The following is a 26369-nucleotide window of genomic DNA, read 5'->3' as shown; positions in this document are numbered from 1 at the left end:
CTGGTTCCCCCTCTCTCTCTCTCTCTCTGGTTCCCCCTCTCTCTCTCTCTCTCTCTCTGGTTCCCCCTCTCTCTCTCTCTCTCTGGTTCCCTCTCTCTCTCTCTCTCTCTCTCTGGTTCCCCCTCTCTCTCTCTCTCTGGTTCCCCCTCTCTCTCTCTCTCTCTCTGGTTCCCCCTCTCTCTCTCTCTCTCTCTCTCTGGTTCCCCCCTCTCTCTCTCTCTCTCTCTGGTTCCCCCTCTCTCTCTCTGGTTCCCCCTCTCTCTCTCTCTCTGGTTCCCCCCCCTCTCTCTCTCTCTCTCTGGTTCCCCCCTCTCTCTCTCTCTCTGGTTCCCCCCTCTCTCTCTCTCTCTCTCTGGTTCCCCCCTCTCTCTCTCTCTGGTTCCCCCCTCTCTCTCTCTCTCTCTCTGGTTCCCCCCTCTCTCTCTCTCTGTTCCCCCCTCTCCCCTCTATCCAGGCTAATCGGGTCCGTGAGTTGAAGGCCCAGAAAGCGGAGAAGTCGCTGGTCACGGCCGAAGTGGCCGTGCTGCTGGACCTGAAGAAACGCCTGTCGCTGGCGGAGGGCAAAAACTGAGTGAGTGACCGGCTGCCGGCAAGATGCCAGGAAGTCTGCTGCTGGCTTTTAGTTCCTTGCCACCAACCGACCGACTCTGCCCCCCCCCCCCCTCCCCGTCTCCTGATTCTCCCTCCTCGCCATCCCTGCCCCACTCTCCCAAACCAGCCGAGAATCTGCAGCTACCCTTCGCCACCCCACCCACTCGATCGGAAGGGTTATCTGCTCACCCCTCCTTCGCGTGTTCGTTACCAAGAGGGACTTCCGGCCGTGCAGGGGTGTGGGGGGTCGGGCAGAAACGGGTGTCGGAGGGGTGAGGGGGGGTGGGGGGGAGGGGAAGGGTGTGGGGTTCGGGCAGAAACGGGTGTCAGGGAGGGGGGAGGGAGGAGGGAGGGAGAGGGGGGAGGAGGGGAAGGGTGTGGGGTTCGGGCAGAAACGGGTGTCAGGGAGGGGGGAGGGAGGGTGAGGGGGGGAGGGGAAGGGTGTGGGGTTCGGGCAGAAACGGGTGTCGGAGGGGGAAGGGAGGGTGAGGGGGGGAGGGAAGGGTGTGGGGTTCGGGCAGAAACGGGTGTCAGGGAGGGGGGAGGGGGGAGGGAGGGTGAGGGGGGGGAGGGGAAGGGTGTGGGGTTCGGACAGAAACGGGTGTCGGAGGGGTGAGGGGGGAGGGAGGGTGAGGGGGGAGGGGAAGGGTGTGGGGTTCGGGCAGAAACGGATGTCAGGGAGGGGGGAGAGAGGGTGAGGGGGGGAGGGGAAGGGTGTGGGGTTCGGGCAGAAAAGGATGTCAGGGAGGGGGGGAGGGGAAGGGTGTGGGGTTCGGGCAGAAACGGGTGTCAGGTAGAGGTGTGGTTGGGGGGGGGGGTGGGAGGGGAAGGGTGGTGGGGAGTGGGTTAGCATGTTGCTTGGGAACCCGCCTTTGGCGACGGTTCGAATTCTCGCTGATGTGAATTGTGAAACTGCAGCAAGTGTTGGAATGGAAAATAAACCTTTTTAATTTAAAATGAGCAGTCTCTCTCACTGTGAAAGCAGCGAATCATAGAATGACAGCACAGGAGGATCCCACTGGGCCCATCGTTGCCCGTGCTGTGCCAGCTCTGTGACAGAGCGACCCAATCAGTCCCACTCCCCCCTGCCCTTTCCCCCACAGCCCTGTGAATTTTTCCCCTTCCAGTATTTACCCAATTCCCGGTTTTGAAAGTCACGATTGAATCTGCTCCCACTGCCCTTTCAGGCAGCGCGTTCCCGATCCCAACAACTGGCTGCGTAAACACATTCTCCCCATCTCCCCCTCTGGTTCCATCGCCGATTATCGTCAATCTGTGTCCCTCTGGTTACCCCACCCTCCTGCCCCCGGGGAACAGTTTCTCCCCGATCTACTCCATCAAAACCCCTCCTGATTGTGAACCCCTCTATTAAATCTCCCCCTTAACCTTCTCTGCTCCAAGGAGAACAACCCCAGCTTCTCCAGTCTCCCCACGTCACTGAAGTCCCTCATCCCCCCCGGGACCATTCTGGTCAATCTCCCTCTGCACCCTCTCCAAGGCCTTCACACCCTCCCTAAAGTTACTCCCCCATCCAGTCCCCTACAACCCCTCCGTGATCTCAGCGCTCCACCAATTCTGCCCTCTTGCCCATCCCCCGATTTCCATCGCTCCGCCATCGGCGGCCATGCCTTCAGCTGCCTGGGCCCCAGGCTCTGGAATTCCCTCCCTAAACCCCTCTCTCCTTTTAAGAGGCTCCTTCAAACCGACCTTTTTGGCCACCTGACCCCAATATCTCCTTATGTGGCTCGGTGTCTGATTTTGTTAATGGCTCCTGTGAAGCACCGTGGGGCGTTTTACTAACGTTTAAACGCGCTGTGTAAGTACAAGTTACTTGAAACCAAGTAAAAACCAACACAGAAGAGAGACAGAGAAGGTACAACCATCCTTTTAATAGTCAAAGTGAAAAACAAAATTTACAGTAACTCCATGCATACAATATATAATAATCGTTAATAATGTTGCTGCAACAACCAACAAGATCAGGAGTATAGATGAGAGGCGCAGCAGGCATGGTTGACTCGATGTCTTCCAGCCAGACGGAATGGGTTACAATTGTGGAAATTCACATGCTCGTGATCGAACGAACACACCCAAAGTTTGCCACCTGTGTGTCGCCGATCGTACAAGTTTGTGCGTTACATTTTATTACTTGCAGTGAGGTGCGAACCCATTTAACACACACACACACACACACACACACACACACACAAAGTGTTTAACATCCTACTGTGCGTCTTTTTTGCATATACGTGCCCGGATGCGGGAGTCGAGTTTGAGCTCAGTACACGTGTTTGTCTGTTTCCGATCCTGAACCGTGGTCATGTGTGTCATCAATAATCCCCTCCCACCCCACATCACATGCACCAGTTGTTAGCCCCTGATCAATTTATATACACACAGGAGGGTGACTGAGATCGCGGTGGAGGGGATGGAATGAAAAACTCCTGCCTCAACATTGATGGACAGCAGGGATGTCCAGAGTTAGGTAGTTAAACCAGTGGTCTCTTAGGGTATTGGCATGGTGGACATTGCCACTTACCACAGGAGATTGCCAGGAATCAGTGGGAAACCACACGAAATAACATCACTGCACCCAGTTTGAGCTCTGAACTAATTCACAGAAGGAGGCCATTTCGGCCCATCGTGTCCGCGCCGGCCGACAAAGAGCTACCCAGCCTAATCCCACTTTCCCGCTCTCGGTCCGTAGCCCTGTAGGTTACAGTACTTCAAGCACACATCCAAATGTGGTGAGGGTTTCTGCCTCTACCACCCTTTCAGGCAGCGAGTTCCGCCCCAGACCCCCACCACCCTCTGGGTGAAGACATTTCCCCTCAAATCCCCTCTAAACCTCCCCCCAATTACTTTAAATCTATGCGCCCTGGTTGTTGACCCCTGCCAAGGGAAACGGGTCCTTTCTATCCAAGCCCCTCATAATTTTATACACCTCAATCAGGTCTCCCCTCAGCCTCCTCTGTTCCAAAGAAAACAACCCAGCCTATCCAATCCTTTCTCATCGCTAAAATTCTCCAGTCCAGGCAACATCCTGGTAAATCTCCTCTGTACCCCCTCCAGTGCAACATCCTGGTAAATCTCCTCTGCACCCTCTCCAGGCAACATCCTGGTAAATCTCCTCTGTACCCTCTCCAGTGCAACATCCTGGTAAATCTCCTCTGTACCTCCTCCAGGCAACATCCTGGTAAATCTCCTCTGTACCCTCTCCAGTGCAACATCCTGGTAAACCTCCTCTGTACCCTCTCCAGTGCAACATCCTGGTAAATCTCCTCTGCACCCTCTCCAGTGCAACATCCTGGTAAATCTCCTCTGTACCCTCTCCAGTGCAACATCCTGGTAAATCTCCTCTGTACCCTCTCCAGTGCAACATCCTGTTAAATCTCCTCTGTACCCTCGCCAGGCAACATCCTGGTAAATCTCCTCTGTACCCTCTCCAGTGCAACATCCTGGTAAATCTCCTCTGCACCCTCTCCAGTGCAATCACATCCTTCCTGTAATGTGGTGACCAGAACTGCACGCAGTACTCCAGCTGTGGCCTAACCAGTGTTTTATACAGTTCAAGCATAACCTCCCTGCTCTTGTATTCCATGCCTCGACTAATAAAGGCAAGTATTCCGTATGCCTTCTTAACCACATTATCAACCTGGCCTGCTACCTTCAGGGATCTGTGGACCTGCACTCCAAAGTCCCTCTGTTCCTCAATGGTACTTGGAATATTGTTGGGTGTTGGCTTCGCCCTCTAGGGGTCAGAGGACCAGGGTTCGGGCAAAAAGACAACAGAAGAGAGTTGAATTTAGGAACAGAGTGTTTCACTCTGGCCATTACTTCCCCTTGCATTGTGTTCCTACACCTCTCGTACTAACTCATACCGAGTCCCGCTCACCCATCAGCCCTGAGCCTTCTGATCTACATTGGCTCCCGGTTAAACAACGCCTCGATTTCAAAATTCTCATCCTTTACAAATCCCTCTATGGCCCTCACCTCTCCCTATCTTTCTCATCTTTTTCAGCCTCACAATCCCACAAGATGTCTGCGCTCCACAAATTCTGGCCTCTTGTACATCCCCGATTATAACTGCCCAATGACCGGTGGCCGTGCCTTCTGTTGCCTGGGCCCCAAGCTCTGGAACTCCCTCCCTAAACCTCTCCACTGCCACCTCTCTTTCCTCCTTTAAGACGCGTCTTAAAACCTACCTCTTTAAACAAGCTTTTGATCATCTGCCTTAATTTCTGTGGCTTGGTGTCAAATTTATCTAACACCGCCTTGGGGGTATTTTATCCCATTAAAGGTGCTATATAAATAGTTATCTCTTCCCTCCTTCCTTCCTTCAAACCCTACCTCTCACCATGCTTTCATTCCTCTCCCTTGACCATTACTTCCTGACCAATGCCTCCACGTGTAGAGGGCCACTGAATGCTTTGCTACACAGGAGGCAACAACTCAGTTCAAGCCCTTGTTGATCACTGTGGAGTAAGGCAGCTCCCTAATTGTTATTAATAGGGAGCTCTCGGGTGTGGGGAAGGCCCCCGACAATCTGGATCAAGAGTTTAGTCCCAAGTAAACCACGCCTTTTGAGTCTTCTCTACAATATAAGAGCAAGAGCAGGCCATTCGGCCCCTCGAGCCTGCTCCGCCATTCAATGAGATCACGGCTGATCTTCGACCTCAACTCCACTTTCCCGCCCGATCCCTCGATTCCCTTAATATCCAAAAATCTAGCGATCTCAGCCTTGAATACACTCAACGACTGAGCCTCCACAGCCCTCTGGGGCAGAGAGTACCAAAGATTCACCCCCCTCTGAGTGAAGAAATTCCTCCTCATCTCAGTCCTCAATGGCCGACCCCTTATCCTGAGACTGTGTGACCCTTGGTTCTAGACTCCCCAGCCCGGGGGGAAACATCCTCCCTGCATCTACCCTGTCGAGCCCTGTAAGAATTTTATATGTCTCAAATGAGATCACCCCTCATTCTTCTAAACGCTAGAGAATATCGGCCCAGTCTGCTCAATCTCTCCTCCATAGGACAATCCCCCCCCATCCCAGGAATCAGTCTGGTGAACCTTCGCTGCACTCCCTCTATGGCCAGTATATCCTTCCTTTGGTAAGCAGACCGACACTGTGCACAATACTCCAGGTGTGGTCTCACCAGGGCCCTATTTCGGTCATCCCGTATCAAGATACACTCAACTGGGCCAGAACCAGAGACACACGACAAGTCTTCATTCGATGAGGAATGTTGGATGGGTGATGATTTCCGAAGATACAAAAAACTCAAAAGAGGGGCTTTTGCGACTGGGAAATTGCCCCCCCCCCCCCGACGGCTCAGTTGGCGTTGACCATTCTCTCAATGAGCATCCTCCGGGCCTCCTGGACCTCTGCGGCGAGCTGGTCAATTCTCGCCCGCAGACGCTCGTTCTCCGCCGTCAGTTCCGCCACCTGCCGCTCCTGGCCCTGCTCCGTACCTCCGCGGCTGGACTTGGCACAGCCACAGTCACCGTCCGCCCCCCGCTGGCCCCTCCTCTTGGCTCCGCGCCTCCCGTTGCTGGACGAGGAGGGCGGTGGGGACGAGGGTGGGGACGTGCTTGTCGCGCCGGGCTGGCGCTCCTCTTCCTCCTCCCGTCCGCCGACTGGCGGCCCCCCCGCCGGGAAGACGCCGAAGAGGTCCTGGCTTTGGCCGAAGTCGATGGTGCTCAGAATATCGCCGGTGTCCACCTCGCCCGCCAGCGGGCAGAAGATCTGGGGTCGCTCGCCATGTCCGGGCGACCGAGCTTCGAGCTAAGAGACAACAGAACAAGAGTTAGAATCACAGAACGATACAGCACAGGAGGATCCCACTGGGCCCATCGTTGCCCGTGCTGTGACAGAGCGACCCAATCAGTCCCACTCCCCCCTCCCCTGCCCTTTCCCCCACAGCCCTGTGAATTTTTCCCCTTCCAGTATTTACCCAATTCCCGGTTTGAAAGTCACGATTGAATCTGCTCCCACCGCCCTTTCAGGCAGCGCGTTCCCCGATCACAACAACTCGCTGCGTAAACACATTCTCCCCATCGCCCCCTCTGGTTCCATCGCCGATTATCGTCAATCTGTGTCCCTCTGGTTACCCCACCCTCCTGCCCCCGGGGAACAGTTTCTCCCCGATCTACTCCATCAAAGCTCCCTGGTAATTTTGAACACCTATCAAATCTCCATCTTGACCTGCTCCAAGAACAACCCCAGCTCCTCCAGTCTCTCCGAATAACTCAAGGCCCTCATCCCCTGGAACCATTCTGGTCAATCTCCCTCTGTACCCTCTCCAAGGCCTTCACACCCTCCCTACAGTGCGGGGCCCAGAATTGGACACAGTACTCCAGCTGGGATCTAACTAGTGTTTCGCAATAACTTCCTTGCTTTGGGGTGCTCGAAGCCTCATTGTCAGCTGTGCTCAGTGGGTAGCGTACACTCCTCCGAATCAGAAGGTTGTGGGTTAAGTCCCACTCCAGGGGATTGAACACAAAATAAATCTAGGCTGACAGTGCAGTACTGAGGGAGCGCCGCACTGTCGGAGGGGCAGTACTGAGGGAGCGCCGCACTGTCGGAGGGGCAGTACTGAGAGGCCGTCTGAGGAAAAGAGTGTTTGAAGACCAGGCCCTCAAATCTATCACCAAGCTCATGGTCTACAGGGCTGTAGTGATACCCGCCCTCCTGTATGGCTCAGAGACACGGACCATGTACAGTAGACACCTCAAGTCGCTGGAGAAATACCACCAACGATGTCTCCGCAAGATCCTGCAAATCCCCCGGGAGGACAGACGCACCAACGTTAGCGTCCTCGACCAGGCCCAACATCCCCAGCATCGAAGCACTGACCACACTCGACCAGCTCCGCTGGGTAGGCCACATTGTCCGCATGCCCCAGACACGAGACTCCCAAAGCAAATGCTTTATGCGGAGGTCCCCCATGGCAAACAAGCCAAAGGTGGGCAGCGGAAGCGTTACAAGGACATCCTCAAAGCCTCCCTATTAAGGGCGACATCACCACTGATACCTGGGAGACTCTGGCCGAAGAACGCCCGAAGTGGAGAAAGTGCATCCGGGAGTTCTTCGAGTCTTGACGCAAGGAACGTGAAGAGGTCAAGCGCAGAGCGGAAGGAGCGTGCGGCAAACCAGCCCCACCGACCCCTTCCCTCGACGAATGTCTGTCCCACCTGTGACAGGGTCTGTGTCTCTCGTATTGGACTGTTCAGCCACCAGAGAACTCACTTTGGGAGTGGAAACAAGTCTTCCTCGATTCCAAGGGGCTGCCGATGATGACAGGGAGCGGCGCACTGTCGGAGGGGCAGTACTGAGGGAGCGCCGCACTGTCGGAGGGGCGGTACTGAGGGAGCGCCGCACTGTCGGAGGGGCAGTACTGAGGGAGTGCCGCACTGTCGGAGGGGCAGTACTGAGGGAGTGCCGTACTGTCGGAGGGGCAGTACTGAGGGAGTGCCGCACTGTCGGAGGGGCAGTACTGAGGGAGCGCCGCACTGTCGGAGGGGCTGTACTGAGGGAGCGCCGCACTGTCGGAGGGGCAGTACTGAGGGAGTGCCGCACTGTCGGAGGGGCAGTACTGAGGGAGCGCCGCACTGTCGGAGGGGTGGTACTGAGGGAGCGCCGCACTGTCGGAGGGGCGGTACTGAGGGAGCGCCGCACTGTCGGAGGGGTGGTACTGAGAGAGCGCCGCACTGTCGGAGGGGCTGTACTGAGGGAGCGCCATACTGCGCTGTCGGAGGGGCAGTACTGAGGGAGCGCCGCACTGTCGGAGGGGCGGTACTGAGGGAGTGCCGCACTGTCGGAGGGGCAGTACTGAGGGAGCGCCGCACTGTCGGAGGGGCGGTACTGAGGGAGCGCCGCACTGTCGGAGGGGCGGTACTGAGGGAGCGCAGCACTGTCGGAGGGGCAGTACTGAGGGAGCGCCATACTGCGCTGTCGGAGGGGCAGTACTGAGGGAGCGCCGCACTGTCGGAGGGGCGGTACTGAGGGAGTGCCGCACTGTCGGAGGGGCAGTACTGAGGGAGCGCAGCACTGTCGGAGGGGCGGTACTGAGGGAGCGCCGCACTGTCGGAGGGGCGGTACTGAGGGAGCGCAGCACTGTCGGAGGGTCAGTACTGAGGGAGCGCCGCACTGTCGGAGGGTCAGTACTGAGGGAGCGCCGCACTGTCGGAGGGTCAGTACTGAGGGAGCACCGCACTGTCGGAGGGGCAGTACTGAGGGAGCGCCGCACTGTCGGAGGGGCGGTGCTGAGGGAGTTCCGCACTGTCGGAGGTGCTGTCTTTCAGATGAGATGTTAAAACAGTCTGCTCTCAGGTGGCACTATTTGGAAGAGGAGCAGGAGGAGTTCTCTCCGGTGTCCTGGGGCCAATATTTATCCCTCAATCAACATAAGAAAAAATATATGTTCATTTATCACATTGCTGTGTGTGGGAGCTTGCTGTGTGCAAATGGGCTGTCTCGTTTCCCACATTACAACAGTGACTACACTCCAAAAGTACTTCATTGGCTGTAAAGCACTTTGGGACGTCCGGTGGTCGTGAAAGGCGCTATATAAATGCAAGTCTTTCTTCTCAACTTGTCCTGCTACCTTCAAAGATTAGTGTACTTAGGGGTGGAGGGGGGTTACAGAGATAGGGAGGGGTGTTGGGGCTGGAGGAGGTACAGAGATAGGGAGGGGTGTAAGGGGCTGGAGGAGGTTACAGAGATAGGGAGGGGTGTAGGGGCTGGAGGAGGTTACAGAGATAGGGAGGGGTGTAGTGGCTGGAGGGGGTTACAGAGATAGGGATGGGTGTAGGGGCTGGAGGAGGTTACAGAGATAGGGAGGGGGTAAGGGGCTGGAGGAGATTACAGAGATAGGGAGGGGGTAAGGGGCTGAAGGAGGTTACAGAGATAGGGAGGGGTGTAGGGGCTGGAGGAGGTTACAGAGATAGGGAGGAGATTTGAAAACAAGGATAAGAATTTTGAAATCGAGGCGTTGCTTAACCGGGAGCCACTGTAGGTCGGTGAGCGGGACTCAGTGCGAGTTAGGACACGGGGCAGTGATCACAGGGGGTGATGGATGAGCGGGACTGGGTGCGGGTTAGGACACGGGGGGTGATGGGTGAGCGGGACTCGGTGTGAGTTAGGACACGGGGCAGTGAGCACAGGGGGTGATGGGTGAGCGGGACTCGGTGCGAGTTAGGACACGGGGTCAGTGAGCACAGGGGGTGATGGGTGAGCGGGACTCGGTGCGAGTTAGGACACGGGGGCAGTGAGCACAGGGGGTGATGGGTGAGTGGGACTGGGTGCGGGTTAGGACACGGGGTCAGTGAGCACAGGGGGTGATGGGTGAGTGGGACTGGGTGCGAGTTAGGACACGGGGGCAGTGAGCACAGGGGGTGATGGGTGAGCGGGACTGGGTGCGAGTTAGGACACGGGGGCAGCTGAAGTTTATGTAGCCTGGAAGATGGGAGCTGGCCATGAGAGCGCTGGGAATAGTGAAGAGTCGGACAGTAACAAAAGGCACAGATGACGGTTTCAGCGGCGATGTTACGGAAGTGGAAGTAGAACATGAGAAATAGGAGCAGGAGTCGGCCATTCGGCCCCTCGACCCTGCTCCACCATTTAATACGACCATGGCTGATCCGATCATGGACTCAGCTCCACTTCCCCGCCCGCTCCCCATAACCCTTCACTCCCTTATCGCTCAAAAATCTGTCTATCTCCACCTTAAATATATTCAATGTCCCAGCCCCCACAGCTCTCTGGGGCAGAGAATTCCACAGATTTACAACCCTCTGAGAGAAGAAATTCCTCCTCATCTCAGTTTTAAATTGGCGACCCCCTAGTTCTAGATTCCCTCACGAGGGGAAACATCCTCTCGGCATCCACCTTGTCGAGCCCCCTCAGAATCCTATGTTTCGATAAGATCACCTCTCATTCTTCTGAATTCTAATGAGTAGAGGCCCAACCTACTCAACCTTTCCTCATAAGACAAACCCCTCATCTGCGGAATCAACCGAGTGAACCTTCTCTGAACTGCCTCCAATGCAAATATATCCCTCCTTAAATACGGAAACCAAAACTGCACGCAGTACTCCAGGTGTGGCCTCACCAATACCCTGTATAACTGGAGCAAGACTTTCCTGCTTTTATACGCTATCCTCCTTGCAATAAAGGCCAAGATACCATTTGCCTCAGTCTCTCTTACCTGCGTGAATTGCGGAGCCAGGTCTAGCTTCTTGTTGTGTTCCGATGAGTCCCCAGCTGAAGAAGGGTAGAGAATGGTCTCCAGGTCATCCAACCAGAGTTGGCTGAATGTCTTGCTGTCTTGCGCTGTGTTGCTTGGTGGTGAAGAAGGGTACAGAACGCTGTCGATATCCTCCAGCCACAGTTGGCGAAGCTTCCTGCTGTCACCCGGAGGAGGGTTCCCTGGGGGTGAGGGGTACAGGATGCTGTCGATATCCCCCAGCCACAGCTGGCCCAGCTTTCTTCCCTCCTCCGACGGGGTCAGGACACTCTCGAGGTCCTCCAGCCACGTCTCCAGCTCCTGCCCCGACAGTTGGGCAGGGGCAGAGGGCAAGGCAGTGGAAGCTGGTGGCTCTGACATCATCTCCAGCACGTCTCGATAAACTGCACGGGGTGACAAATATGCAGGGCCAGTCAGGTCACAGGGCGGGTGGAGGGTGACGATAACACATGCAACAACACCGCTACAGGAACGCAGAACTTTTGCTGATTACACAAACCGAAGGGACATGCGCGCACATGCACGCACATGCTTCAGAGACATGGACTATGTACAGTTGGCACCTCAAAGCACTGAAGACGTACCACCAATGCTGCCTCCGCAGAATCCTGCAAATCCTTTGGCAGGATAGGCGCACCAAAGTCAGTGTTCTCACCCAGGCCAACATCCCCAGCATCGAAGCACTGACCCCACACGACCAGCTCCGACGGACGGGCCACGTAGTCCGTATGCCCGACACTCGACTCCCAAAACAAGCGCTCTATTCCGAGCTCCGACACGGAAAGCGAGCCAAAGGTGGGCAGTGGAAACGTTTCAAGGGCACCCGCAAAGCCTCCTTGGCAAAAAGTGCAACATCAACATCAAGAGTACAAAAGCAGGGAGGTCCTGCTGCAACTGTACAGGGCATTGGTGAGGCCGCACCTGGAGTACTGCGTGCACCTTACTTAAGGAAGGATATACTAGCTTTGGAGGGGGTACAGAGACGATTCACTCGGCTGATTCCGGAGATGAGGGGGTTACCTTATGATGATAGATTGAGTAGACTGGGTCTTTACTCGTTGGAGTTCAGAAGGATGAGGGGTGATCTTATAGAAACATTTAAAATAATGAAAGGGATAGACAAGATAGAGGCAGAGAGGTTGTTTCCACTGGTCGGGGAGACTAGAACTAGGGGGCACAGCCTCAAAATACGGGGAGAGCCAATTTAAAACCGAGTTGAGAAGGAATTTCTTCTCCCAGAGGGTTGCGAATCTGTGGAATTCTCTGCCCAAGGAAGCAGTTGAGGCTAGCTCATTGAATGTATTCAAGTCACAAATAGATAGATTTTTAACCAATAAGGGAATTAAGGGTTACGGGGAGAGGGCGGGTAAGTGGAGCTGAGTCCACGGCCAGATCAGCCATGATCTTGTTGAATGGTAGAGCAGGCTCGAGGGGCTAGATGGCCTACTCCTGTTCCTAATTCTTATGTTCTTATGTAATTCAAATGGTCATGACAGGAGTTAGAGAAACATTGATCGAGATAGGGTGTGAATGGCCATTAGAGACAAGGAGAGGAAAAAGAAAGAGGCTCTGAGGGAAGGGAGACCATTGAGAGCCTCTTCTCAATGATATCATGGCTGATTCCTTCCCTCCATCCACCTGCCTTGCCTCCATATACTTTTACGTCCTCGTCTGTTGATCTCAGATTTAAAGTTATTAGTTGAGGCCGCATCTGCTGCTTTGTGTGGGACAGAGTTCCACACTTCTAACCGCTCTTTGCGGGGAGAATCGTATTATGGGCTGGATTTTTGGCTTTTGCGATTTCGGGGCGGTAATGGCAGCGGGGAAAAAATTTACGTCCTCGTCTGCAAATTCCGCCAGAAAGTGAGGTTTCATGATCGGGGAGGGGGGGGGGGTGCGAAATCAGGCGTTACACAAGGATATTTTAGCCCCTCACCCGAAAACGGCGACGTTAAAAATGTTCGGCATTTTGCGTCTTTCAATTTTACCGGGCGCAGTCGGTTCTTGAGGGCGATACGGTTCCCTGCGCACATGTGCAGCCAACCCGGTCCATTTCAGAGACTTTAGGAGAGTATAGTATTAGGCGGTCCCTCGTATCGCTTCCACACCAAAAAGGATGAGTTCACAGGTGCTTCAATGAAGGACCTAATATTCCAGATCCCGAACTACATCCTGAAGGGTGGAAGATGCCTGTGGGTGGATTGTTTTAACGTGGGGTGACCGTTGCACACCAGCCACCACACGGGGCTTGACAGAGCGAGGTCTCGGTCCAGTGGCAAGGGTTAACCAGGACGACGGGAAACCTGCTCTGCTGCACGGACCCAGTGCGCCCACATATCGCACAGTGTGGGCTGGGCCCGTGCTGCCCCTGGGCCCTCGCCTCTCCTGGACCCCGATCATGATGCTCCTCGGCCCCGATCTCTCACCGCTGCTCCGCCCCGATCAAAAATGGAGCAGTCAGTGGCAGGACATCAATTAGTCTCCTCTTATCTTGGAGACATCAAATATCGACACACTGTTTGAAATACCAAAATATTAAACTCCAGCCTAGTTGAAGGGTTCACACTGGGGAGAGACCGTTCACCTGCTTCGAGTGCGGGAAGGGATTCACTCAGTCACCAACCTGCTGAGGCACCAGCGAGCTCACAAGTGACTGCAGGGGTTGGATTTTGCTGTGTTGGGGAGAGATGGCACAGCCAGAGGGCAGGCAGCACGCCAGTCGATTGTCTGCAGCGGCTGCTGAGGCCTCAGTGCAGGCCGTTGAAGGGAGGTGGTCTTACTCCATCTTGTTGGGGCAGGGGGGCCTTTGCCTGGCATTTTCAAGAGAATCTGGCGGGAGATAGCACTGGAGGTGTCAGCGGCAGTCGTGGTGGCCAGAACTGGCACACAATGTCGCAAGAAGTTCAACGACCTCACCAGGGTCATCAGGGTGACATTTATGTAGGCCTGCCAAGCTTGCAAAATCATAGATGGCCTACTCCTGTTCCTAATTCTTATGTTTTTATGTTCTTATTAATGTTGGGGAAGTCCAGAACCAGGGGACACAGTCTAAGGATAAGGGGTAAGCCATTTAGGACTGAGATGAGGAGAGACTTCTTCACCCAGAGAGTGGTGAACCTGTGGAATTCTCTGCCACAGAAAATTGTTGAGGCCAATTCACTAAATGTATTCAAAAAGGAGTTAGATGTAGTCCTTACTACTAGGGGTATGGCGAGAAAGCAGGAATGGGGTACTGAAGTTGTATGTTCAGCCATGAACTCATTGAATGGCAGTGCAGGCTCGAAGGGCCTACTCCTGCACCTATTTCCTATGTTTCTATCCCCACCGTCCCTTGGGCATCCCCGGCCCAAGACCGCTCAGAGTGGAGGAGAAGCATCCGGGAGGGCGCCAAACACCTCGAGTCTCTTTGCCGGGAGCGTGCGGAGGCCAAGCGCAGACAGCGGCAGGAGCGCACGGCAACCCAGGCACCCCACCCACCTGTCCCTCCGCCCACCGTCTGCCCCAGACACCGCCTGTGACAGAGACTGCGGGTCCTGCATTGGTCTCAGCAGTCACCTGAGAACTCAGTGTGGAAGCAAGTCATCCTCGATTCCGGGGGACGTCCTGAGTCGAAGAAGAGGTAAGCACCACCCCTGGGTATGATTGAACAGAGGCATTCACATCAGGAGCTTCCGACAGAAAACCCTGGGTGTGAGCTTGAAAGCACATGAGCAGATGTCTGAGACTTAAGATTAGATTCCAGATTGGAGATAACTCCATGTTGCAACATGTTTATGAACACACTGGAGAGTGGGGGGGCAGGGGGGAGGGGGGAGTATTTAGTCAAGGTGACAGCTGTTGTTGCCGTCGATGAACATCGTATTTAATCCTGCTCTGCAAATGTAATACTGTCGCTTAATTGCTGGAGCTTTAACGGGAAATAACCTCATTGGAGATTTAATGGGGAAGGGTTTAAAATTTAGACACTGCCTACTTTGTCCTCTACATGGGATGCACCTGGACAACTTCTCCTTCTCAGGTAGTCCCCCGGAGTCGAGGATGACTTGCTTCCACACTAAAACGAGTTCTCAGGTGACTGATGAGACCAATGTGGGACCGATGACAGTCTCTGTTGTTCCGGTCTGTCGCTGCTGGGGTTGTCCATGAGGATCATAAGAACATAAGAAATAGGAGCAGGAGTCGGCCATACGGCACCTCGAGCCTGCTCCGCCATTTAATACGATCATGGCTGATCCGATCATGGACTCAGCTCCACTTCCCCGCCCGCTCCCCATAACCCTTCACTCCCTTATCGCTCAAAAATCTGTCTATCTCCACCTTAAATTTCTTCAATGTCCCAGCCTCTACAGCTCTCTGGGGCAGAGAATTCCACAGATTTACAACCCTCTGAGAGAAGAAATTCCTCCTCATCTCAGTCTTAAACGGGCGGCCCCTTATTCTGAAACTATGCCCCCAGTTCTAGTCTCCCCCACAAGGGGAAACATCCTCTCTGCATCTACCCTGTCCAGCCCCCTCAGAATCTTATACGTTTCGATAAGATCACCTCTCATTCTTCTGAACTCCAATGAGTAGAGGCCCAACCTGCTCAACCTTTCTTCATAAGTCAACCCCCTCATCTCCGGAATCAACCGAGTGATCCTTCTCTGAACTGCCTCCAATGCAAGTATTTCCTTCCTTAAATATGGAGACCAAAACTGCACGCAGTACTCCAGGTGTGGCTTCACCAATACCCCGTATAACTGCAGCAGGACTTCCCTGCTTTTATACTCCATTCCCTTGCAATAAAGGCCAACATTCCATTTGCCTTCCTAATTACTTGCTGTACCTGCATGTTAACGTTTTGCGTTTCATGCACAAGGACCCCCAGGTCCCACTGTACCGCAGCATTTTGAAGTTCCAGGTCCCGAACTTCATTTTACTGAAACGTAAAAGATTATGAGGGGGATTGACAGGGTAGATGCAGAGAGGATGTTTCCCCTCGTGGGGAAATCTAGAACTAGGGGTCACAGTCTCAGAATAAGGGGCCGCCCATTTAAAACGGAGATGAGGAGGAATTTCTTCTCTCAGAGGGTTATAAATCTGTGGAATTCTCTGCCCCAGAGAGCTGTGGAGGCTGGGTCATTGAATATATTTAAGGCGGAGATAGACAGATTTTTGAACGATAAGGGAGTCGAGGGTTATGGGGAGCGGGCGGGGAAGTGGAGCTGAGCCCAAGATTAGATCGGCCGTGATCTTATTGAATGGTGGAGCAGGCTCGAGGGGCCGAATGGCCCACTCCTACTCCTATTTCTTATGTTCTTATGTAAAACTGTGCACAGTACTCCAGGTGCGGTCTCACCAAAGCCCTGTACAGCTGCAGCAAGACTTGCTCACTCCATTTGAACATTCTTTTGCTCAAGAACTGGGAGTCTCAATGAGACGTGGAACGGGCAGTAACGATGGAAGAGTACTGACTGAAAAAGGATGGAATGGGGAAGGTGATTATACCTTTAATCACGTTGTCCACACAGAGGTTGTTCGTCTTCTCAAGATCTGCGGATGGATTAATATTTTATTAGCTTCAAAAAAAAATCTTTGTTCCATTTCTCGTAGCTGAGAGAATTATTTTTTTCTGTCCCCAAACTCAAAGGCACTGTCTCCAATCGCTGGGGTTCGGGGTCAGGGGCCACCTGGCCGGGCATCAAGGCATTTGGAGGTGAAAGGTCATCGAGGGTGATCGTTTACCCTTGCACAGCCGTAACAATCAGGGGCAAGAACCCTGGCTCATTTCCCCATCTGTGTCAGCGGGGGCTCAGTGGGCAGGACATTCGCCTCGGAGTCGGACGGTTGTGGGTTCAAGTCCCACTCCAGGGACTCGAGCACTGACACTCCGAGTGCAGTACTGAGGGAGCGCCGCACCGTGGAAGGGGCAGTACTGAGGGAGCACCGCACTGTGGGAGGGGCGGTACTGAGGGAGTGCCGCACTGTCGGAGGGGCAGTGCTGAGGGAGCACCGCACTGTCGGAGGGGCAGTACTGAGGGAGTGGATAATGGCCAGATAATGTTTTTTTTAAATTACGTTGTTTGAGAGATAAATATTGGCCCCTGCTCTTCTTCGAAATAGTCGCCCGTAGGATCTTTTACATCTCATCCGAAAGACAACACCTCCGACAGTGCGACACTCCCTTAGTACTGCCCCTCCGACAGTGCGGCGCTCCCTCAGTACTGCCCCTCCGACAGTTCCCTCAGTACTGCCCCTCCGACAGTGTGGCGCTCCCTCAGTACTGCCCTTCCATCAGTACTGCCCCTCCGACAGTGCGGCGCTCCCTCAGTACTGCCCTTCCATCAGTACTGCCCCTCCGACAGTGCGGCGCTCCCTCAGTACTGCCCCTCCGACAGTTCCCTCAGTACTGCCCCTCCGACAGTGTGGCGCTCCCTCAGTACTGCCCTTCCATCAGTACTGCCCCTCCGACAGTGCGGCGCTCCCTCAGTACTGCCCCTCCGACAGTGCGGCGCTCCCTCAGTACTGCCCTTCCATCAGTACTGCCCCTCCGACAGTGCGGCGCTCCCTCAGTACCGCCCCTCCGACAGTTCCCTCAGTACTGCCCCTCCGACAGTGTGGCGCTCCCTCAGTATTGCCCTTCCATCAGTACTGTCCCTCCGACAGTGCGCCGCTCCCTCAGTACTGCCCCTCCGACAGTGTGGCGCTCCCTCAATACAGCACTGGGAGTGTCAGCTCAGATTATCTGAAGTGGAACTATGACCCCGCACAACCTTCAGACTCAGAGGCGAGAGTGCCATAGCCGACAGTGTACCATTCAATCATTGAATCTGTGTGTTGAAAATAGTGAGACAAAGCAGAAACATCAGATAATGATTATGGGTATGGCTTTACCAGCGGGTGGCTCTATGAGCGCTAACCAGGCGACACATTTGACTCAGCTAAGTCTTGCCTTGGGTGGGATCGCATTAATTTAAAACCCTGGCTATGTAAACTTTAAAAGGTACAGTTAAAAAGAGACATCATTCTACTCCAAGGGTAAAAGTTAAGGGAGGAGGAATGGGGTAAATAAATGCAGGAGTGTGGGTGGGAAGGGAACAGGAGAGACAAAGGGTTCACATCACAACAGGGGAAATTGAAGATTACATGTATTATTTGATTATAAATATATTTTTAAACATTTTCAGTATTATCCAGAAGAGCCAGACTTACTGTGGCGTTGCATTGGTGGTGTAGATGGGGCCAGTGGCGCAAGTGCAGCTGAGTTGTTGGAGAGAGCTGAGATTTCATGATCCACATTGTCGAGTCTGCGATGTCGGATTTGCTGGCAATTTCTCCCCACTGTATCTGCAGCCGGCGAGCTCCCGGGGAGGCGGTGATTGACAGGCGCGCCGGCCAATCAGCGCCGCCGCCCGTCGCCGGCTGACCAATGGCAGCCGTGCACGGGGGCGGGAGCTGCACTTTGATTGACAGCCCGAAGCAGTCACAAGTTGGGTGATTCAGCGGCTGACGAAAGGGCTTAAAAAGCATGATGTAATTGCAATGCAATTTACAGGAAGGGATGTTTTAAAATAAGATGGGGAGACTTAGGAAGTTTATCTGCTTAAATAACATGCCCATCTGCGGACTAGGGCTTATAAAGCTGCAAAAGGGATGGGTTACGGTGGGGAATTTGCAATTTAAAGTGCAGTCACACACAAAACAACTTAAACAACAATCTGTATTTATATAGCACCTCTAGCGTAGTGAAAGGTTCACAGGAGTATGATGAGATTTTTAAAATTTGCACCGGGCAGGTGACCAAAAGCTTGGCCAAAGAGCGCTTTTCACCACCATCGGACGTCTCAAAGCGCTTTACAGCCAATGAAGTACTTTTGGAGTGTAATCACTGTTGTAATGTGGGAAACGCCAATTTGCGCACAGCAAGCTCCCACACACAGCAATGTGGTAATGACCCAGGTCGTCTGTTTTTGTTATTTTGATTGAGGGATAAATATTGGCCCCAGGACACCGGGTATAACTCCCCCCTGCTCTGGGATCTTTTACGTCCACCTGAGGGGGCAGACGGGGCTTCTGTTCAACATCTCGTCCGAAAAACGACACCTTCAACAGTGCGGCGTTCCCTCCGTACTGCCCCTCTGACAGTGCGGCGCTCCCTCAGTACTGCCCCTCCAACAGTGCGACGCTCCCTCAGTACTGCCCCTCAGACAGTGTGGCGCTCCCTCAGTACTGCCCCTCCGACAGCGCAGTACGGCGCTCCCTCAGTACCGCCCCTCCGACAGTGTGGTGCTCCCTCAGTACTGCACCTCCGACAGTCCGCCGCTCCTTCAGTACCGCCTCTCTGACAGTGCGGCGCTCCCTCAGTACCGCCCCTCCGACAGTGCGGTGCTCCCTCAGTACCGCCCCTCCGACAGTGCGGCACTCCCTCAGTACCGCCCCTCCGACAGTGCGGCACTCCCTCAGTACTGCCCCTCCGACAGTGCGCCGCTCCTTCAGTACCGCCCCTCCGACAGTGCGGCGCTCCCTCAGTACTGCCCCTCCGACAGTGCGGCGCTCCCTCAGTACCGCCCCTCCGACAGTGCGCCGCTCCTTCAGTACCGCCCCTCCGACAGTGCGGCGCTCCCTCAGTACCGCCCCTCCGACAGTGCGGCGCTCCCTCAGTACCGCCCCTCCGACAGTGCGGCGCTCCATCAGCACCGCCCCTCCGACAGTGCGGCACTCCCTCAGTACCGCCCCTCCGACAGTGCGGCACTCCCTCAGCACTGCCCCTCCGACAGTGCGGCACTCCATCAGTATTGCTCCTCCGACAGTGCAGCGCTCCCTCAGTACTGCCCCTCCGACAGTGCGGCGCTCCCTCAGAACCGCCCCTCCGACAGTGCGGCGCTCCCTCAGTACAGCCCCTCCGACAGTGTGGCGCTCCCTCAGCACTGCCCCTCCGACAGTGCGGCGCTCCCTCAGTACCGCCCCTCCGACAGTGCGGCGCTCCCTCAGCACTGCCCCTCCGACAGTGCGGCACTCCCTCAGTACTGCCCCTCCGACAGTGTGGCACTCCATCAGTATTGCTCCTCCGACAGTGCAGCGCTCCCTCAGTACCGCCCCTCCGACAGTGCAGCGCTCTCTCAGTACTGCACTGAAGTGTCAGCCTAGTTTGTTTATGCTCAAGTCCCTGGGGTGGGACTTGAACCCACATCATCATCATAGGCAGTCCCTCGAAATCAAACATGAAACGACCGGATTATTGTAAAAACCCAACTGGTTCACGAATGCCCTTTAGCGAAGGAAATCTGTCGTCCGTACCCGAGACATTATCTGACTCCAGAACCACAGCCATGTGGTTGACTCTCAAATGGCCACTCAGTTATATTCAAGAAGGTGGCTCACCACCACTTTCTCAAGGGCAATAAATGCCGGCCTTGCCAGCGATGCCTACATCCCGTGAATGAATTAAAAAAAATACAACAGAAATACTCAAGCGGGTCTAGAGAGAGTAGATAGAAACATAGAAAATAGGTGCAGGAGTAGGCCATTCGGCCCTTCGAGCCTGCACCACCATTCAATAAGATCATGGCTGATCCTCTATCTCAACACCATATTCCCGCTGTCTCCCCATACCCCTTGATGCCTTTTGTGTCTAGAAATCTATCTATCTCCCTCTTAAATATATTCAGTGACTTGGCCTCCACAGCCTCCTGTGGTAGAGAATTCCACAGGTTCACCTCCCTCGGAGTGAAAACATTTCTCCTCATCTCGCTCCTAAATTTCCTCCCCCGTATCCTGAGACTGTGTGAGCCCTTGTTCTACACTTCCCAGCCCCCGGGGAACCGTCCTCCCCGCATCCAGTCTGTCCAACCCCGTCAGAATTTTATACCTTTCAATGAGGTCCCCTCTCATTCTTCTAAACTCTAGTGAATACAGGCCCAGTCGACCCAATCTCTCCTCATACGGCAGTCCTGCCCTCCCAGGAATCAGTCTGGTGAACCTTCGCTGCTCTCCCTCTATGGTAAGTATATCCTTCCTTAGGTAAGGAGACCAAAACTGCTCACAATACTCCAGGTGTGGTCTCACCAAGGCCCTGTATAACTGCAGTAAGACATTCTTGCTCCTGTACTCAAACCCTCTTGCAATGAAGGCCAACATACCATTGGCCTCCCTCACTGCTTGCTGCACCTGCGTGTTTGCTTACAATGACTGGTGTACAGGGACACCCAGGTCCCTCTGTACATCCACACTTCCCGAGCCATCACCATTTAAATAATACTTTGTCCTTGTGTATCTTTTAGAGGGAGAGTGTTCCCATTGGCGGAAGGGTCGAGAACCAGACGAAGTCAGATTTAAGGCGAATGGCAAAAGGACCGAAGGCAACATTAGAAAAAAACCTTGTTTTACACAGCGAGTGGTTAGGATCTGGTATGCATTGCCTGAAAGGGAGACAGACTCAATCGTGGCTTTCCGAAGGGAATTGGATAAGTACCCAAAGGAAGGACATTTGCAAGGCTATAGGGAAAGGGCGGGGGGGGGGGGGGGCAGAGGGGGAGTGGGACTAGCTGAAGTGCTCTTGCAGAGAGCCGGCATGGGCCCATTGGCCTCCTTCTGTGCTGTAACCATTCTATGACGATTCTACGTCTGGCAGCCATCTGTGGAGAGAATGAAACAGAGTTAACGTTTCAGGTCGATGACCTCTCATCAGAACTGGAGAAAGTTAGAGATGTGACAGGTATTAAGCAAGTGCAGAGGCAGGGAAAGGGAGGGAGGGGAGGAAAGAACAGAAGGGAAGGTCTGTGATAGGGTGGAAGGCAGGGGAAATTAAATGACTAAAGGGACGAGGGTGCGAGATGGTAATGGGACAAGAAAAGAAACAAAAGATCGAGAGATTGAGTAGGTTGGGCCTCTACTCATTGGAATTCAGAAGAATGAGAGGTGACCTTATCGAGATGTATAAGATTATGAGGGGGCTTGACAAGGTGGATGCAGAGAGGATGTTCCCACTGATGGGGGAGACTAGAACTAGGGGGCATGGTCTTAGAATAAGGGGCCGCCCATTTAAAACTGAGATGAGGAGGAATTTCTTCTCTCAGAGGGTTGTAAATCTGTGGAATTCTCTGCCCCAGAGAGCTGTGGAGGCTGGGACATTGAATATATTTAAGGTGGAGATAGACAGATGTTTGAGCGATAAGGGAGTGAAGGGTTATGGGGAGCGGGCGGGGAAGTGGAGCTGAGTCCATGATCGGATCAGCCATGATGGTATTAAATGGCGGAGCAGGCTCGAGGGGCCGTATGGCCGACTCCTGCTCCTATTTCTTATGTTTTTATGTAAGAGGGTTGGGGGCGATGACGCAGCCCTGTTTGACCCCGGTCCGGACGTGGATTGGGTCTGTGGTGGAACCGTTGGTCAGGATCGCGGCCTGCATATCATCGTGGAGCAGGCGGAGGATGGTGACAAACTTTTGGAGGCAGTTGAAACGGAAGAGGACGCAGCATCATATCACCATCATCATCATCGGCAGTCCCTCGGAATCGAGGAAGACTTGCTTCCACTCTAAACACGAGTCCTTAGGTGGCTAAACAGTCCAATACGGGAACCACAGTCCCTGTCACAGGTGGGACAGACAGACGTTGAGGGAAGGGGAGGGTGGGACTGGTTTGCCGCACGCTCCTTCCGCTGCCTGCGCTTGGTTTCTGCACGCTCTCGGTGACGAGACTCGAGGTGCTCAGCGCCCTCCCGGATGCACTCCCTCCACTTAGGGCGGACTGGTCTTTGGGCCGGGGACTCCCAGGTGTCGGTGGGGATGTTGCACTTTATCAGGGAGGCTTTGAGGGTGGTCCCTTGTAACGTTTCCTCTGCCCACCTTTGGCCCGTTTGCCATGAAGAAGTTCCGATTAGTTGCTTTGGGATTTTCGTGTCTGGCATGAGAACAATGTGGCCCTGCCCAGCGGAGCTGGTCGAGTGTGGTCAGTGCTTCGATGCTGGGGATGTTGGCCTGGTCGAGGACGCTAACGTTGGTGCGTCTGTCCTCCCGGGGGATTTGCAGGATCTTGCGGAGACATCGTTGGTGGTATTTCTCCAGCGACTTGAGATGTCTGCTGTACATGGTCCGTGTCTCTGAGCCACACAGGAGGGCGGGTATCACTACAGCCCTGTAGACCACGAGCTCGGTGGCAGATTTGAGGGCCTGGTCTTCGAACACTCTCTTCCTCAGGCGGCCGAAGGCTGCACTGGCGCACTGGAGGCGGTGTTGGATCTCGTCATCAATGTCTGCTCTTGTTGATGAGAGGCTCCCGAGGTATGGGAAATGGTCCACGTTGTCCAGGGCCGCGCTGTGGATCGCGATGACTGGGGGGCAGTGCTGTGCGGCGAGGACAGGCTGGTGGAGGATCTTTGTCTTACGGATGTTTAGCATAAGGTCCGTGCTTTCATACGCCTCAGTAAATACGTTGACTATGTCCTGGAGTTCAGCCTTTGAATGTGCGCAGACGCAGGCGTCGTCCGCATATTGTAGCTCAACGACAGAGGTTGGGGTGGTCTTGGACCTGGCCTGGAGGCGGCGTGGGTGTAACAGCTTCCCACTGGTTCTGTAGTTTAGTTCCACTCCAGTGGGCAGGTTGCCGACTGTGGGGTAGAGCATGGCGGCGAGGAAGTCCCTCGCAGTTAAGTGTCAAAGGCTTTTGTACGTTCAAAGAAGGCCATGTACAAGGGTTGGTGCTGTTCCCTGCATTTATCTTGCAGTTGTCGCGCCGTGAAGATCATGTCCGCTATACTGCATAGTGGACGGGATCCATACTGTGACTCCGGGATGTGTCTGACACCGCCCCCTTTACCTGGGGACAGGTGGCCATGACCCCGCCCCCTTTACCTGGGGACAGGTGGCCCTGACCCCACCCCCTTTACCTTGGACAGGTGGCCCTGACCCCGCCCCCTTTACCTGGGGACAGGTGGCCCTGACCCCGCCCCCTTTACCTGGGGACAGGTGGCCATGACCCCGCCCCCTTTACCTGGGGACAGGTGGCCCTGACACCGCCCCCTTTACCTGGGGACAGGTGGCCCTGACCCCGCCCCCTTTACCTGGGGACAGGTGGCCCTGACCCCGCCCCCTTTACCTTGGACAGGTGGCACTGACCCCGCCCCCTTTACCTGGGGACAGGTGGCCCTGACCCCGCCCCCGTTACATGGGGACAGGTGGCCCTGACCCCGCCCCCTTTACGTGGGGACAGGTGGCCCTGACGCCGCCCCCTTTACCTGGGGACAGGTGGCCCTGACCCCGCCCCCTTTACCTTGGACAGGTGGCCCTGACCCCGCCCCCTTTACCTGGGGACAGGTGGCCCTGACCCCGCCCCCTTTACCTGGGGACAGGTGGCCATGAACCGCCCCCTTTACCTGGGGACAGGTGGCCATGACCCCGCCCCATTTACCTGGGGACAGGTGGCCATGACCCCGCCCCCTTTACCTTGGACAGGTGTCCCTGACGCCGCCCCCTTTACCTGGGGACAGGTGGCCCTGACCCCGCCCCCTTTACCTGGGGACAGGTGGCCCTGACCCCGCCCCCTTTACGTGGGGACAGGTGGCCCTGACACCGCCCCCTTTACCTGGGGACAGGTGGCCCTGACCCCGCCCCCTTTACCTTGGACAGGTGGTCCTGACCCCGCCCCCTTTACCTGGGGACAGGTGGCCCTGACCCCACCCCCTTTACCTGGGGACAGGTGGCCATGAACCGCCCCCTTTACCTGGGGACAGGTGGCCATGACCCCGCCCCCTTTACCTGGGGACAGGTGGCCATGACCCCGCCCCCTTTACCTTGGACAGGTGTCCCTGACGCCGCCCCCTTTACCTGGGGACAGGTGGCCCTGACCCCGCCCCCTTTACCTGGGGACAGGTGGCCATGACCCCGCCCCCTTTACCCGGGGACAGGTGGCCCTGACGCCGCCCCCTTTACCTGGGGACAGGTGGCCATGACCCCGCCCCCTTTACCCATGGACAGGTGTCCCTGACCTCGTCCGCTTTACCATCCAAGATTTATTTGGGCTTGCAAACACAGTCATCATCATCATCGTAGGCGGTCGCTTGGAATCGAGGAAGACTTGCTTCCACTCTAAACACGAGTCCTTAGGTGGCTGAACAGTCCAATACGGGAACCACAGTCCCTGTCACAGGTGGGACAGATAGACGTTGAGGGAAGGGGAGGGTGGGACTGGTTTGCCGCACGCTCCTTCCGCTGCCTGCGCTTGGTTTCTGCACGCTCTCGGTGACGAGACTCGAGGTGCTCAGCGCCCTCCCGGATGCACTTCCTCCACTTAGGGCGGACTGGTCTTTGGGCCAGGGGCTCCCAGGTGTCGGTGGGGATGTTGCACTTTATCAGGGAGGCTTTGAGGGTGGTCCCTTGTAACGTTTCCTCTGCCCACCTTTGACTCGTTTGCCGTGAAGGAGTTCTGAGTAGAGCGCTTGCTTTGGGAGTCTCGTGTCTGGGGCATGCGGACAATGTGGCCCTGCCCAGCGGAGCTGGTCGAGTGTGGTCAGTGCTTTGATGCTGGGGATGTTGGCCTGGTCAAGGACGCTAACGTTGGTGCGTCTGTCCTCCCGGGGGATTTGCCGGATCTTGCGGAGACATCATTGGTGGTATTTCCCCAGCGACTTGAGGTGTCTACTGTACATGGTCCATGTCTCTGAGCCATACAGGAGGGCGGTTATAACTACAGCCCTGTAGAGCATGAGCTTGTTGGTGGATTTGAGGGCCTGGGCTTCGAACACTCTCTTCCTCAGGCGGCCGAAGGCTGCACTGGCGCACTGGAGGCGATGTTGGATCTCGGCGACGATGCCTGCTCTTGTTGATGGGAAACTCCCGAGATATGGGAAATGGTCCACGTTGTCCAGGGCCGTGCCGTGGATCTTGATGACTGGGGGGCAGTGCTGTGCGGAGAGGACAGGCTGGTGGAGGACCTTTGTCTTACGGATTGTTTAGCGTGAGGCCCGTGCTTTCGTACGCCTCAATGAATACATCGACTATATCCTGGAGTTCAGCCTCTGTATGTGCGCAGACGCAGGCATCGTCCGCGTACTGTAGCTCGACGACAGAGGTTGGGGTGATCTTGGACCTGGCCTGGAGAGGGCGAAGGTTGAACAGGTTCCCACTGGTTCTGTCGTTTAGTTCCACTCCAGCGGGGAGCTTGTTGAGTGTGAGGTGGTGCATGGCAGCGAGGGAGATTGAGAAGAGGGTTGGGGCGATGACACAGCCCTGTTTGACCCCGGTCTGGACGTGGATTGGGTCTGTGATGGATCCGCTGGTCAGGATCATGGCCTGCATGTCATCGTGGGGCAGGCAGAAGATGGCGACGAACCTTTGGGGGCATCCGATACGGAGGAGGGCGCTCCATAGACCCTCGCAGTTGACAGTGTCAAAGGCCTTTGTAAGGTTGAAGAAGGCCATGTATAAGGGCTGGCGCTGCTCCCTGCATTTTTCCTACAGCTGTCGCGCTGCAAAGATCATGTCCGTTGTGCTCCGGAGGGGACGAAATCCACACTGTGACTCCGGGAGGAGCTCCTCGGCCACCGGGAGAAGACGG

At 55.2% G+C, this 26369-nt stretch overlaps 1 protein-coding gene across 3 annotated transcripts; it reads right to left on the bottom strand.

The window, feature by feature from the left end:
• Positions 1-2460: 2460 nt before the first annotated feature.
• Positions 2461-18854, bottom strand: LOC139241125 (CCAAT/enhancer-binding protein beta-like). 3 transcript variants are annotated; one of them, XM_070869820.1, is made up of 4 exons: positions 18030-18686; positions 16326-16370; positions 10800-11221; positions 2461-6376 (listed from the first exon to the last, which is right to left on the bottom strand). In XM_070869820.1, exons 1-4 carry the CDS (start codon positions 18040-18042, stop codon positions 5924-5926), a joined length of 933 nt encoding a protein of 310 aa, XP_070725921.1. In that variant the 5' UTR covers positions 18043-18686; the 3' UTR covers positions 2461-5923. The 3 variants fall into 3 exon arrangements, with proteins under 3 accessions (XP_070725921.1, XP_070725922.1, XP_070725923.1); XM_070869821.1 differs by lacking the exon at positions 16326-16370 and having other exon boundaries at positions 18030-18854; XM_070869822.1 differs by lacking the exons at positions 16326-16370; positions 18030-18686 and adding an exon at positions 11423-11766.
• Between the last annotated feature and the right edge of the window lie 7515 nt (positions 18855-26369).

Source organism: Pristiophorus japonicus, chromosome Y, assembly GCF_044704955.1.
Source record: "Pristiophorus japonicus isolate sPriJap1 chromosome Y, sPriJap1.hap1, whole genome shotgun sequence".
Classification (NCBI taxonomy): Eukaryota; Metazoa; Chordata; class Chondrichthyes; family Pristiophoridae; genus Pristiophorus; species Pristiophorus japonicus.
The sequence above is the reverse complement of the archived record's forward strand: the minus strand, read 5'-3'. Positions and strand labels throughout refer to the sequence as shown.

Excerpts from the sequence above, each read along its gene's own strand:
- LOC139241125 (XM_070869820.1), bottom strand. Across the intron at positions 11,222-16,325 it reads TGTGGACAACGTGATTAAAG|TTTATCGAGACGTGCTGGAG; the intron begins GTATAATCACCT and ends CACCCCGTGCAG. Across the intron at positions 6,377-10,799 it reads TGGCTCCGCAATTCACGCAG|CTCGAAGCTCGGTCGCCCGG; the intron begins GTAAGAGAGACT and ends GTTGTCTCTTAG.